We start from the raw sequence: 14,757 nt of genomic DNA, 5'->3' as shown, positions 1-14,757 counted from the left end.
CCCATGATCACAAATAGAAATGCTGCTTTAAATGGTCATTAAGTCTGTACTAGAGTCTTGACCTGAATTCTTCTTGTCCTCAGCATTTCAATTCACCTGATCATACCAGCTTTGCAGCATGCGTAAATAGCTACTAGCTCACTCCTATAATTAAGCATTTTAATACAATTTTTCAGCATTGTGTATAACAAATTTACACTAAGGAGGCAGAACTGTCCTCAATAACTGTTTATGTATTATCTTGGGTGTATCTAATGATGCAGCCTAGATAATGTTATTGCAGGATTCTGCAGTTAAATCTTGCTCATCCTTGCCAGTCCATAATGAGAAGAGAGAGTGGGAGTCAGGCACATTCAATTCTAAGGATCAAGTAATGCTGTTAGAAAGATTCATGGCTTTCATTTAAGCAAGTTTTTTGGCAGTGGTGTGCATTGTTGATAATGACCTCATTAATGGATTCCTCTGAGTAAATTACAAATATGATTTTCTGGTATAAAAACAATTACCTTTCAATTGCACCTGGCTGCTTCTGTAGCAGTATATCATTTTTTAGTCTTTGTAAAACTGTGGAGTTTTACTGCTGTATCAAAAGTTTACATTCTCCATATTATTAGAATACCACCACAATAGAACACAGTATGACGCGTGGCCTATAATAAAGACCATTTTGCTAGATGTGTCTATGCGAACATATTTTGTTCAATTTATCCTGAAAGCCCTGCCAACAATGACCTGTGTTTGTAACCCCCCCCAAATATTTCTTAAAATGAGTGTCTTAGTGCAGACTTTAAAGTGGAGTTTGATACTTCAAAAGTTTCTTCGTGAAAGACTCTCCTCCCTGAAAGAGAGGGGAGTGGTTGTGGGCGGGAGCCTGAACACCGCCCCTAGCAGGGGGTGTAGCCCCCTGCCTCCAGCTCACCTGGCTGGCGCTCACGCCCCCCCGGTGGCCATCCAACCAGGTGCTGTGGGGGGCGTGTCCAGCAGCCTTGATGCTGCAGCGTCAGCCTCTCCCCAGCCTCATTTCTCTTCGTTGTCCTGTGCGAGTCAGGAGTCATCATAGGGAAGAGCTCAGCCACGAGGTTTGGAGTCGGGGGGGGGGTGTTTGTGTGTGTGGAGGCTGTCTGGTTCCTGGCTTGCCTTTTTAAATTTAGGAGGCTTGCGTGCGCTCATTGCTTACTGCTTTTAAAAACCTACGCACCCAAGTTTGCCTTGCTGTCTTGCTGTGTCCTCTTTTCTGTGTAAAAACCTACATTTAACCTTTTATTTCCCCCCACTCCTGGTGCTGGATTTGTTTGGGTGTTTTTAAGTGCGAATTTACCTTTCTTAAGCTGCAGCTTGTTCCTTTGCCCAGCACATGGTCACTCCACCACTAGCGAGGTCTGAGTGTGAATGCCATCTTACTATCTCCCTTGTCTCCTCACTTTCCTTCCCTGGCCTCTGCCTTGGTGGCTGTGCGTTTTATTTTAATTTTGGCCAGTGTGCATGTATGTTTTTCCCCCTCTATTGCCCTTGCCCGTCCGATTGCCTGGCTGGTCTGGGTGACTGAGTGGGTTTGCCTTTGGGTTTGCCTTACATTTTAATTCGTTGGCCAGGGTGCTTGTACGTTTTCCCCCCTCCCTTGCCCTTGACTCTTCCTCTCTAATTTTAAGTTGTGTGTGTGTGTGCTGGCAGCGTGTGTTTGTGCCTGCCGTTTGTTGATTTATTACTCTTTTAGTGTGGGTTTGATTTACCCTGCCATCCATTGGTACCACTTAAATCGGGAGCCCCCTCTGAAATTTTAAATGATGCTGGGGCTTAGAATAGACTGTGCATTTAAACCTCACCCCTCTTACTTTATCTAAGCCACCCCCCCCCCTTTCGCTTGGCGTTTGGGGGAAGAAATAAGGCTACTACACGACTAAACAACAACAACATCTGCCTGAATTGTATATTGACTAACAGATACATAAATTAATAAGGAAGTACGTTCTGAGCATACTATTGCATGGAATTTGCACAGTGTAGTTAATTCAGCTGATGTTAAGAATTTATATAGCCAAGCGTTAATAATCAACTCAAGGAAACATTATATAGCCAAGCGTTAATAATCAACTCAAGGAAACATTGTTTTTGGCAGTATTTTCCTTCTGCTGGGCCTCCAGCATTACCTTTTGTTTTGCAAAGTGTTAGTTAAAGGACATTTCCCTGAGAGCGATTTTCTTTGATTCCATTTGATTGCAGTATGGGGGCTGCGTTGCTCTGCTGTTCCTATTGTTTCATCACTACATGCTTGTGAGTTGCTCCTCAGGAGGCAGGTCTATCCACCTGACCCATTTGTTTGGTGTCAAATAAATTTATAGACATATACAAACAGAACAGTCAAGTGATGAATAATTATTTCATATCGTCACTTACGGTAGACAATTGATAGTATCAGTAATTAATTCTACTTACAGTGGTAATTGATTGAACAAATAATTGGATTAGATTCTAGTAAATAACAATAATAATAAATAATAAGAACAATAAATAAATAAAAGATAAATAATAATAGAATGATAATAATAATAATAATATTAAAATAAAACATTAAAATAAAGAATATTAATAATAATATATAATAAAAAATAAATGAAGAGAATAAGTGGAATGGCATCACATACCAAGATTAAATTGATTAATTAATTAATTAAGTAAATCTAAAGATAAATATATAAATAGACAAATAAAACTAATAAAAATAAAAATAAAATTAATAATAAATAATTGACATATATTTCGGAACCCTCAGTTGCTTAGATCATGGTGACAATAATGCCAAGGTTGCAGGTTCGATCCCTGTTTGGAAAACTGCATTCCAAGGGGTTGGACTAAATGACCCATGGGGTCCAACACAATTCTAGAGAGCCTGGATAGCTCAACTGGTTAGAGCATGGGGCTGATAATGCTTGGGAATCATTGTTTATTATAAGTAAAACAATCATTAATTAGTATATTTGTTCCAGAATCAATAACATGTCCCTGTACAACTGCTTGTAAGCGGTAGCTCGTGTTGGTGGCAGTAGCTTTAGCATGTTATCCATGGCGCCTAAGAGGAAGCGCTCTGCAACGGAATCAGCTCACACCTCAGGCTGCATGGGTGCCAACAGCCGTAATTCATTGGGGGTGCCACATGGACGGGATAATAACCTATTTCACACTGCCTAAATGCATTTAGATCGTTCATTGATGATTATGAGCAGCTTTTTTCCAATCAATCCCTAACCCCATGCCCTCCACTGCTACCCCTGATATGCTCTTGGACAGTAACTGCAGCAGTGCAAACTAGGTCTAGGGCTCACTCGGCAACATCTGGTCCTCAGAACTGCATTGGGTCGCCTGCGAGGAGGCCGCCGGCCTGTGTCAATAACCCTGTTGTGTCCAGTTCTTCTAGTCCTTCGCAGAATAAGCAGCCCTGGGTCCAGCTTCCAGAATTGGGCACCTCGTCAGCCGGTGAGGAGGAACAGCAGCTGGAGGGGAAACTTCAGACAGCTGAGGGGGACAAACTGTCAGGCAAAAGACGCACTAAGAAGAAGCACGTTTGTAAGAAGAGCAAGTTGAAAACGGGCAACACGGAAGATGAGTCAGAACAGCCTATGTGCCTTATGGGGGGCCGCCACCGTTAGCTATGCTAAAAGTTCTGAAGGAAGGCTTCCAGGATCCCACTAGCACGCTGGGATCAATTTGAAAAGGGCATCTGGTCGGTGGCGGTCATCCCGTATGTTGAGAAGAAACCATTAGATTCTCATTGCATGGGTAAGCCGGACTTAAGAAGGGAGCCAAAGCGCAAGGTGTGTTGGAAATTCAATAAGGGGTCATGCCAAGGCAGTCTGGTAAGTATCCGCACGAATGCGAGAGGTGTGCAGGGGTACACCCAGCTGCAGCGTGTTACAAAGAGAAGCAGCCCTTTCGGGGAGGTCGGGGTTCCACCATTCTAGCTCCAGAGGAGCCCCTGCAGCAGGGAACAGACGATAGGGACCCTCCGGGTCTAGCATTTCCACTGATCCAGCTCTCTCCTCTCCGCAACCTCTTGTCTAGCTATCCAGATGGAAGCGCAGCATCCTTTCGTTGGAAGGGTTTTGTCAGAGGGTTTCAGAATACCAGTAACCGACTCTTTAATTGCAAAGGATTTCCCCTAACCAGATGTCAGTAAGGGAAAGGCTTGAGGTTGCAGAAAAAGAAAATAGCTAAGGAAGTGGCCGCAGGGAGGGTGGCTGGTCCATTCGTACACCCCCCTATCCCAAACCTGCATATCTCGCCCCTTGGTATTGTACCCAAAAAGACCCATGGTGAGTTTAGATTAATTCACAATCTTTCTTACCCTAAGGGTCTCGCTCTCAGATGTCTCGCTTCCGGTGGCTAGCACCTGGAGCTCATGGGCTTCAGGTCAGGGATATTGGGGCTTTTGCCTAGCGTGCCACCCACCACGGATTACATTCTGCAATACCTTTCCCATCTTGACGATTTGGGACGGGACCCCAAAACTTTAAAGATACACGTAGTCGCCATCAGCTTCTTTGCTAGAGCCATGTTTTCCTCTGACCTGTGCAGTGACTTCCTGATCCGCAGAGCTATTGAGGTTTGGGGCAGGCTACAACCCCCCTAGAGCCGTAAGCCAATTTCTTACGGGCTGCTATCTCAGATACGCACAAAGCTTAGGTCAATCTGCTGGGCCAAGTTCGAGGCCCGCCTCTTTTCCGCAGCATATGCGATCGCCTTCTTTGGCACCTTGAGGGTTGGTGAAGTGGTAGCCGAGGTTAACGCAAGTGGGAGGAACTGCAGTTGACCGAAGCTAGCATGACTGTGCGCATACGTCAATCCCAAACAGACCAGGCAGGTAGGGGTTCCCTCGTAAAACTTACAGCTTCAGCGCAGTGGGGCCCATGCCCGGTCAAAGACACTAGATGGTACCTTTACCTCAGACTGCCCGGTCCTGGCCCGGTCCTGGTTCACGAGGATGGGTCACCTTTGTTGAGACACCAATTCACAAGGGCACTCCGCAAAGTTATTGATGCCTGTGGTTCATCTTCCCAGGATTATGCAGCACACTCATTTAGGATTGGCGCCACCTCAACAGCTGCACGCTTGGGCCTGCCAGTGGATAAGATTAAGGAAATGGGCCGGTGGAATCCGACGCTTATAAAGGCTACATTCGTTAGAATGCGCCCTGCTCCTTTACCTCTACTTATCCGTAATTTTCTTTTCTTTTTCTTCTCTCTCCTTTATTTTCAGCCGTTCTCAGAAGTGTCTGGATTTGTGGCCATGGTATAGTCCATTGGCCCACGTACGGTCAGTTAGCTGTGGCCTCACCCCTAACCTCGGATTGCTACCTGGAGTGCGAGTTTCCTGGTTTTCGAGACGAGGCATTGCTTATGCCATTGCTGAGAGGGGGAGTTGCCACGTTTGGCCCTCCTGATAGCCACCCGAGTTTCCTGGTTTTTGTGACGAGGCATTGCTTATGCCATTGCCGAGAGGGAGAGTTGCCACGTTTGGCCCTCCTGACAGCCACCTGGAGTGCAAGTTTCCTGGTTTTCGAGATGAGGCATTGCTTATGCCATTGCTGAGAGGGAGAGTTGCCACGTTTGGCCCTCCTGGCAGCCACCTGGAGTGTGAGTTTCCTGGTTTTCGTGACGAGGCATTGCTTATGCCATTGCTGAGAGGGAGAGTTGCCACGTTTGGCCCTCCTGACAGCCACCTGGAGTGCAAGTTTCCTGGTTTTCGTGACGAGGCATTGCTTATGCCATTGCTGAGAGGGAGAATTGCCACGTTTGGCCCTCCTGGCAGCCACCTGGAGTGTGAGTTTCCTGGTTTTCGAGACGAGGCATTGCTTATGCCATTGTTGAGAGGGAGAGTTGCCGCGTTTGGCCCTCCTGACATCCTTATCAGCAGAAGAAGTGTGGACTTGTCGTGGCACATAAAGAGAGATTTGGATGAGGTGGCTGCCTTGTGTCCCGGAACAACGGTGTTCTGGTCCTCCTTCCTGAAGAGAATTGTGTGACGCAGTGTGCAGAACTGTATGGCCATTGAAAAATCCAGGAAACTCTTAAATCGTGCAATAGCCCGTTGGGTGCACTTTTTGTATGGCCGAGTCATTTATCATGACCGTATCCGGATCGGCGACCAAGCTTTATACCGGAATGACGGTGTCCACCTATCGGATCTGGGGAACGACAGTTGGTTAGCTAGTGTCAGCAAATGCATCTGGGATTGGTTACAGCTTTGAGGGTATTGGCGGCGAGCCTTTCGGCTCGGGTGGCGGTTAGGCATTGGAATAATGTGCTGTGGTGTGTCGAAGTGCTAGGTGTGGCCATCGCCTATGCCTTCAATGTTTAGGGGTATTCCGTTAAAGGAATCTGGCGGTCGTGTATTCTGTCCGATGCCTGCTTGGCGGGAGGCCATGGCACGACCCTCGGTGACAGCAGGGGTGAGCCTATAGTTGGATTAGCATCAACAGGTGATGAACCCCTGGTGAATAAACCCACTTGTTTCACGATCCAATGCCTAAGCCAATACATTTTCATTGCTGTAATCAATAAAGTTGTGGCCTTTTCTAGCCCATTAACCTTATATCACGTGTCCCTGTGTCTTCTTTTCATGTCGCGGTGGTCGGGTCCTCGAACCACAATGTTCAATTATGATTGTACGTAAGACACTGTGAAGTGAAATGTCTGGCCTGTTCTGAAAGTGGGGCATTCTACCTTGCTTTTCTTGCATATCATTCACAGGGAAAGTTAAATTAGAAGTCTGTTTTTTCTACATCTTTCTTTAGCTCCCTTAAAAGAGTACAGATTGACTATACCAAATTGTGGTCCTCCAGATGCTGGACTGCAGCTCTCACTATACCTGACTGTTGCCCAATGGCCATTCGGGCTGGGCTGATAGAAACTGAAGTGCAGCCTCCCTGGACTACGCAGTGCTAGGGAGCCCTGCTTGACTAGAAATCTCATTTCCTCACAATTAGACAGTGCTGACTGCAAGTAAGTCTGGCTGCCTCAGGTGGATCATTAGCAGGGGTGGGGAACTGAATCCAGTGGCCCAGATCCTGGGTTTCACCAACCCTGGACAGCTACCTTGTGTGGTGGACAGGCCCCTCACTCACGTACAATCACCTGATATCACAATGATGTTGGGTAACTCGTTTTTCCTTTGCAGCATGGCAAACTACCAAAAATAAATAAATAAATCCAAATTATGTGAAGCTTGAAGTTACTTTTCATCTAGACCTGAATTCATTTGTATTTGTATTTGTATTCCTGAACATGTGTGCAGGAAAATCATTAGCAGGTCTCAAGAGGCAGCTGAAGGAATAGCAAAATATCCAGGGCCAAACTAATAATGACATGGGAAATCCATGTTTTAATTTTATGATTTTATTAACAGAAGCTGAAGGGGAATAGGGAAAACGTGGACCGGGGAAGGGTTTATTCCCATGTCACCCCTGATGTTTCCCCAATGACAGGCAACAGAAGATCCCAGAAGATCAATTTGTCTTGTGGGCAAAAAGGACACTATTACCACATGCTCAGTGTTAGAAAAACCCATGGGAACAAAAACCGCTTTATATAAGAAATAAGATCACTAGTAGATGAGTGAGGAGGCCATGCAGCAATGTCAGCTCCGAGTCAACTTAATATCTGCACTCTGGACATGAAAGGCTTCCTAAGCAGAGAAAGCACAGAAATAAGCTCAAGGATCCAAGGCATAAGATAAATACAGCTTTGCAAGAGACTCTTGCTATAATGATTTACAAGTGCATACAAAGAACCAAACCTTGTTTAATGTTATATCCTGGACGAATGATCATCCTGTGATCATTTCAGGTAGCTATGGTTATGGTGGAGCAATTTGAGAAAGCATTTGAAGTCAAAGAGTTCAATTAATTACTCAGCTCTATGTTGAGAGAGCTTTAATGGTTGCCTTTCAGGAGATTTGATCTTAATTTTGGACCCTCATTTCAGAACAAACTATGCTCTGCAGAAACAATACATTGCTACATTTGCGAAACTTCTTCTTGCAGCAAATAAAATGCAGAAGCTTCAAATCTTCTCATGCACAGGGGAAGGGGAACAGGGATATCACAAGTATGAGGCTTGCTGCTGCTCATTTCCAATTCCCTAAATGGCTAAACCCAGTGCTTAAATGCCTATATGATTGAGTTTCAGCCCCATTGTTGAGCTATGCAGTTCCCACCCCCTGTTCTAGTACCCTAAATTGGTGTTGCCCATGCTATAATATAGTTTTATTGTTTTAACATAGACATATGATATCATAAAGATTTTAGGAAGTATAAATTGTTTCCAACTATACAGGTTCATTTTGGCTGCCCTAGTTATTACTAAATGCAATATAACCCACTGAAATTAGCAGGATGCTGAGAACAGCACAAAACTTATATCTTATTAAAATTATATTTGTTACAAACAGCAAATGGCACAACCCCAAGATCTGCTGGGTAAGCAAAGAAGCGCTTAGCTGTATTGTCAAAATAAGTGCTTAGTTGTATTGTGCAGAAGCAAAGCATCTCAGACTATGACCATGTGCTTGTGTTGCATTTATGTTATAACAGTGTTTCAGCCAGCTACAGTTCCTGACAGGTTCAAATGCTTCAGAAAAAGCAGTATTTACAAGTTGTTATAACCACTCTAAAAATGCTAATGTCAGGGGGAAAATATTCTGATGAATGATGCATTTGTACAGTCCACTGACACTGAAACTGTGTATTTGACAAAAGCACAATGGACAAATTAACAGACAAGTTAAGCTGTCATGTTCCCAGACCAACTTATTTTACACCTAACCCTAATGTCAGTTGTGACTGATGTAAACTTTTTTTTAATTTTAAGTTATGACCTTTACTTGTGGCTTGGAAATAACTTTAAATGACTTCCAACATTTAAATAGTAAGATTCACCTCTAAGTGTTAGCCACAATCCAAAAGTTGGCACAGTCACCAACTGGCTCTCACTTTTGGTTCTGTCAATCAGTATACAGGCTCGTCAGATCCCAATCTAAATGCTCATAATCAGAGTTGAGTTGATTTACCGTATTCAGGCCCAGACAGAGGGGGCATATGGCATATGGGCCACTTGGCCCAGGCCTCCGATTCCAAAGGGGGTCTCGGTCAGCATATTTATCTATATTTTCCATTTTGTCTTTATATGCAGTTATGGTTCAAGCCTTGAAATAAAATTATTTGTCAGCATAACTTTTGTGAAAATTATTTATATACTTACTTATTTATAAGACTTCAGTTATCCCCAGCGTAAAAAAGGGGGGGGGGGCACATTATCTACCTGGCCTGGGCTTCTGCCTGGCTCTATAAGGCCCTGACCACATTTACTTGAAAATAATGCACACCCTTTTTGGCCAAATTAAGATGTGAAGATGAGAGTGTGCATTAGATTTGATGGTGCATTTATATTCACCAGCAAAAAATTTTTTTGGTTTCAAGGTTTTGAAAACTGGGGTGTGCATTAGATTCAGTGGCACATGAGATTTGTGTAAATATGGTAAGTTGAATTCACACAATCTATATATGAAGCACATTGCTTCTTCCAGACCCCTGCTGTAATGGACTGGTTGGACACAGGAGTGGTGGAAGGAACCAGCTGGGGAGCCACTTAGGTAAGATGGCTAAAAGTCCAGAAAGTGGTGGTGGGACAATGAGTGAGAAGAGGGAGAAGACTGGGAAGAGGCGGTGTTGGAAGATGAAGGGGCAAATGGTTTAGTTATCCCTTTAATTATCTCAGAGCAATGCTAGGCCACAGACATTGTGAGAAATTAAAATGGTGGCTAGATCCAGAAGAAATAAAATAAGTGGGATCCAGGTCAGTCATCTATCTGCACTTAACTTTCAACAGTGATTTTGTATTATACAATAAATATTAATGCTCTTGGGCTGAGAAAGAAAAGTCATTGGTTTTTCATAGCAAATTAAATACAAATCAAAATGGTTCCAATGTGTACCACCACATAGACATGCTGGAACCCCTGGAAATTATCACTGCTTGGGGAACTGGAGTGTACACAACAGCAATGTAATATACTTCTTAACTTTCATTCCAAAGATCATGTCTGGGTGCATAAATCTGAATCTTTACGGAGCATGGTATTTATCCTCTTATGAAAATGAATATAAATCTTTCAAAAGAATAAACTGATCCAAGTCTGAATAAACCTTTTAATTTTGAGAACAGTTACTCTTAAAGAGCCAATTACTTTGCAAATGCCTTTTAATGAGTTACCAGCTCCTTTTGGAGCATAAAGAAAGTCAGCTGCAAAGAATCTATTGAGTGAGGATTTTCCAATGCTGACACAAATTCAGTATTTTATGCAGTCTGGTAGTCAAATTAATGCCTGAGCCTCAGGAGTTCTTATCCTGGCTTTGTCAACATCTGATCGAGATGCACATTCTTGGAAATTCATTTTGGAAAGGTAGCCATTGCAGCTTTAGATTTAGCCAAAAAAGCTCAGTGTGAAATCAGAAATTGGCACATGATAATACACTTCCAAAGGCAAGTTGAAAGCAATCACTAAAGTAGACTGACCTCAAACAAATAAAGTTTTCTCTATCTACTCTCAACAAGCAAATCAGTCAATGGATTTTAAATAAAACAAATGAGTCTTTTTAAACTGAAGCCTACAAAATCAATAATGTTTCTAAAGCAAAAACGGTGTGAGTGAATTCTTGCTTTTGTTCTTTTATTGAGTAGTAGTCATCCACGTTGCAGGACTTTGTGTAAATGGAATAGCCAAGGTGACCACAACATGCAACAAAGCAATTCCAAATTTAAAGCTGAACTCTGGAAATCATTGACTACACATATCTGCCTCAAGAAAATGGAAATACTTCAGAATCTGGAATTTCAGTATTATAAAACAGCAAACTGGGTTAGATGGGAGGATGACTGTTAGAATTCTCCAATGAGGCAGAATGGTTGAAATATGTCCTGTGTGAGCATAGGGCAAGCAGATAGGAAATCATAAATTATATGAGGCTGGAACCACATAAATGTGACGGATAATTCTGATGCTGATTTATTGAATTTACATCCCACTTTTCCTCCTAAAGGAGCATGGGTGGCAAACATATCCACATTTTATTTTTTAAAAGGCATTCAAGAAATGGTTAGAAGATTCTAAAAACAGTTAGAATTAAGAACATTCTAACACAGTAATGTTTAAAAAATGTTATTTCATCCAGGAGTGTTCCTGTTCATAGAAGCAGAATAAGCAATTTTGGCTCATTGCAACCTTCCCCCTGAAGTTTCTTATTCCCCATTGAACAGCTGCTCTGTGGGGTTGCTGGGATGGGGTTTCTAGAGTAGTGTAGGAAGCAGTGCAGAGCTGCATGGGGAACCAGTTAAAATATTTCCCTTGCTTTCTGTGAGTGGAGGAAGAGCTCTTCTGGATCCAACCCACGGTGTTCGTCTTTGAAGAATAAGAATTACTGAAATCTAAAAGAATGCTCCTGGAAGATGATATAGGATCCTTTATTTAGAAGACCACACAGTCTTGGATCCCAAGTTGCTTTTCTATTAACAATAAACTGTTCTAATGGAAGTTCCTTCTGGCAGAAGAGGGGGTAAGAATGTTTTTACTAATTCCTCCTTCCCACTATACTTCCCTGTATGACTTCTCGCAATATTCCAGAGCATCAGTCAACACTCTATGACAGATGGCACAGGGGGCTGGCTGCAGGAGAACACTGAAACCCCCCCCCCACCTTTCTGCTCACAGGAACGAAGGAGCTAAGCCATACTCTGTAACTTGAGTTGTAAATGACTGCTAATGCTTGTTTTCCCGATATTATACAACACAAAAATTATTTGTGCTGTTTCATTCATCAGTAATTTCGAACTGGAATTCTCACACGTATTGTAATCATGTAATCTGGTGGAGTTTTTTCGCCCCTTTTAGGTCAACAGATAAAAACATTGTGATGGATTGCATTTCCTACTAACTGAAGGACTATATACAGGCAATGGTTACAGCTTAATAACTTATGGCTAACATAAGGAGAAAGTCTCTGCCTAAGTACTGCAGACCAACTCTGTTTCTCACTGTCAGAAAGTGATTCATTAACCACTTATAGTGGTGTATGTCTCAGTAAGTCTAGTGTCAGATTCTATCTGATAATTATCCCATTGCTAGGGATGCTGTGTTGCAACTCAGAAACTGCTCAATCTACAGTATTCTCACAGACTCAAACTGAACTACTTTAGTGTAAGCAGTTTTCAAAATGAAGCTGCTTTACATTTTACACTAGCCTATTAAACTGTTTTTCACTGATTAATTATCTGCCTCTGAATTAATCTGTTCAATTTAACTATATTTCCCTATAACCAAAAGTTCAATATAGGTTCCTTTTTTAAAGATATTGTACGGTTAGCTAACTTACAAAAAGCAAAAGCTAGCACACAATATTTTTCGCTCCCTATTACTGCAGCATACCAAACTTGTACCCTGTTGTTTCATCTCTTCTTCATAGGTTCTTGAATTTTGCAACAGATGTTCCTGGGATCAAGGTTCTTATTTAACTGTAATTTCCCCAGATGCCCATGTCCTTAAATTGGGTGTCAGGTGCTCTCATAACAACATGGCTGAGGGCCCTATGTGAAGGATTCTACTGAGCATACTTGGAGCCCTGGGATACCTGATGTCCACACTAAGAAATCAAGGTATAATGGAAAAACCACATTTACCAGAGTACTTGGTGCTTGAGACATTGTTGTTGCACCAGGATGTACAAGGGTTAGAGGGAAAAGAAGTATATTGTGGTACCCCTACACAACTATTAATACCATTAGATATTATCTCTCATTAGCTTATGCTTTTGTGAGTGTTTTTGCCATCTTATCATGTGTTATAGTAGTAGTGCTATTATCTTGTGATTTAGAATAAAAATAAGAAAGCTTAATTACACTGCAACAACACAAGGATGGAATTTTCTCATGCTGTCAACACATCCGTTTGCAGAAGCTTTAAGAACACTTTAAAAATAGTTATGAACATAAGGAAGCATGACAAAGAATCAAATCTGATGAGGTGGGGAAGCAAGAATTTTGTCTTGAAAACATGATTCCTGCTGTATAACTCCTAGAACAGAATGAACGAACAAACCGGTCTTTAAGATCCATCTGCATATGTCGTGCTTTTCTTAAAAAATGTTTTGGGGTACTCTCATTTTGACCCAAGAAAATCACAATTTTATAGTTCAAATTGGGAAAAATAAATACAGTAAATGGGCAAAAGTACAAAGATTCACAAAATGTTTAGGGGTATGCATCCCCCCAGAAAAAAGCACTACACATATGTATAGTTTGTTTTATGGCCTAAACTGCTGTTTGCTTTTCTGTTTCAACATTGGGAAAGGTCTCCTAAAAGTCAATTGTTTAAAAGGAACAGGAATTGCAGAAAGGTAGATTCAGGCATACACTGAAACTTCCACGTTATTTGAATGAAAAGTTTTGTTTTGTTGAAAGGACGCTGCAAAATCAGATATATACTTTTAGTATTTTAAAAATTACTGTGCATATTAGTTTGTATCATAGCTAACAGACAATAAGCTGATTGTCTGCCTGTTGTGCACTATGCCAAGCTTAGTATTCTCCATTTAAATAGCAGACCCTCATCCATTTGATGCAATTGGCTTAATTACACAATATATAGTGTAATAAAACATTTATACCTGATTTGTTTTGCACATCCATAAGTCTTCAGAAACCCCATGAACTTACCTGCAACTATGAATATGAAATATTTGCCCCTACAATGGAGATCACTATTATTTGTTCTACCCCTGGTCATTTTTAGTTACCTTTTTGTTAAGCAGCAGAAGTATTAATAGGTAAAATGACAGTCCACAAGTACTGTATACTATAAAATTATGCAGATTATTCTGTTTGTCTTCCCTTTTAGATCTTATGGAGAATATTCAAAACAATACACTGGGTACAATTTATTTTTACTGATGATACAGAATTTGAATAGGTCAAATCAGAACCAATATACCATATTTTTCCGTCTGTAAGACACCCCCATGTATAAGACCCCCCTTATTTTTGGGGACTCAATTTTAGGAAAATGAGGGGAGATGGCCCAAATTGTTGAGCCTCTCCCCCCATGCAGCTGCGGGCAGGAAACACCCCCCAGATCGCTCCCTGCTTGCTGCAGCATCAGAGGAAGCTGTGCTCCTGCCAACAAGCTGGCTGGTGGTGCGCCACTTCTCCCCCACATGCCACCGTGTATTGGACGACCCCAGTTTTTTGATGTGATTTTTGAGTAAAAAAGCCTCGTCCAATACATGGAAAAATATGGTAAATATTTAATCAAATGAAAGAGTGTCACAAACAAGAGATATGCTGTTTATCATTGGGAATGTGGTTCCAGTGTAGTAACTAAGATGGAAATACCCTTCGTACGTGCTTTTCCCTATTAAGCAGCACAACTGTATGTGGAAACTCGCATCTGGATTAGGATAAGTGCAGCAAAAAGACAAGAATTATAATATGAAAAAATGTCCTAAGCAACTTACTTTTTGTAACAACTCCTTCAAGGCGGATAATATTTGGGTGGTCAAACTGTCCCATTATACTAGCTTCTCGTAGAAAATCTCTTCTCTGTCTGTCCACATATCCACCTTTCAAAGTTTTAATGGCTACTGGAATCTCCCTTTTCCCAGGTGTTTTCAGGCGACCACTGCATACTTCTCCAAATTCACCTTAAGTTAAAAAGCAG

General features: G+C 42.0%; 1 protein-coding gene across 4 annotated transcripts in view; it reads right to left on the bottom strand.

The window, feature by feature from the left end:
* The window catches only part of EPHA6 (EPH receptor A6), a 347,761-nt gene that overhangs the window by 69,659 nt on the left and 263,345 nt on the right, over window positions 1-14,757 (bottom strand). For all 4 annotated transcript variants that reach the window (XM_079974767.1, XM_079974768.1, XM_079974769.1 and 1 more), the window contains one exon: window positions 14,555-14,740. In XM_079974767.1, the coding sequence (XP_079830893.1) occupies window positions 14,555-14,740 (186 nt within the window). The remainder of the gene's footprint in view (window positions 1-14,554; window positions 14,741-14,757) is intronic.

Source organism: Podarcis cretensis, assembly GCF_951804945.1.
Source record: "Podarcis cretensis genome assembly, chromosome: 4".
Lineage (NCBI taxonomy): Eukaryota > Metazoa > Chordata > Lepidosauria > Squamata > Lacertidae > Podarcis > Podarcis cretensis.
The sequence above is the reverse complement of the archived record's forward strand: the minus strand, read 5'-3'. Positions and strand labels throughout refer to the sequence as shown.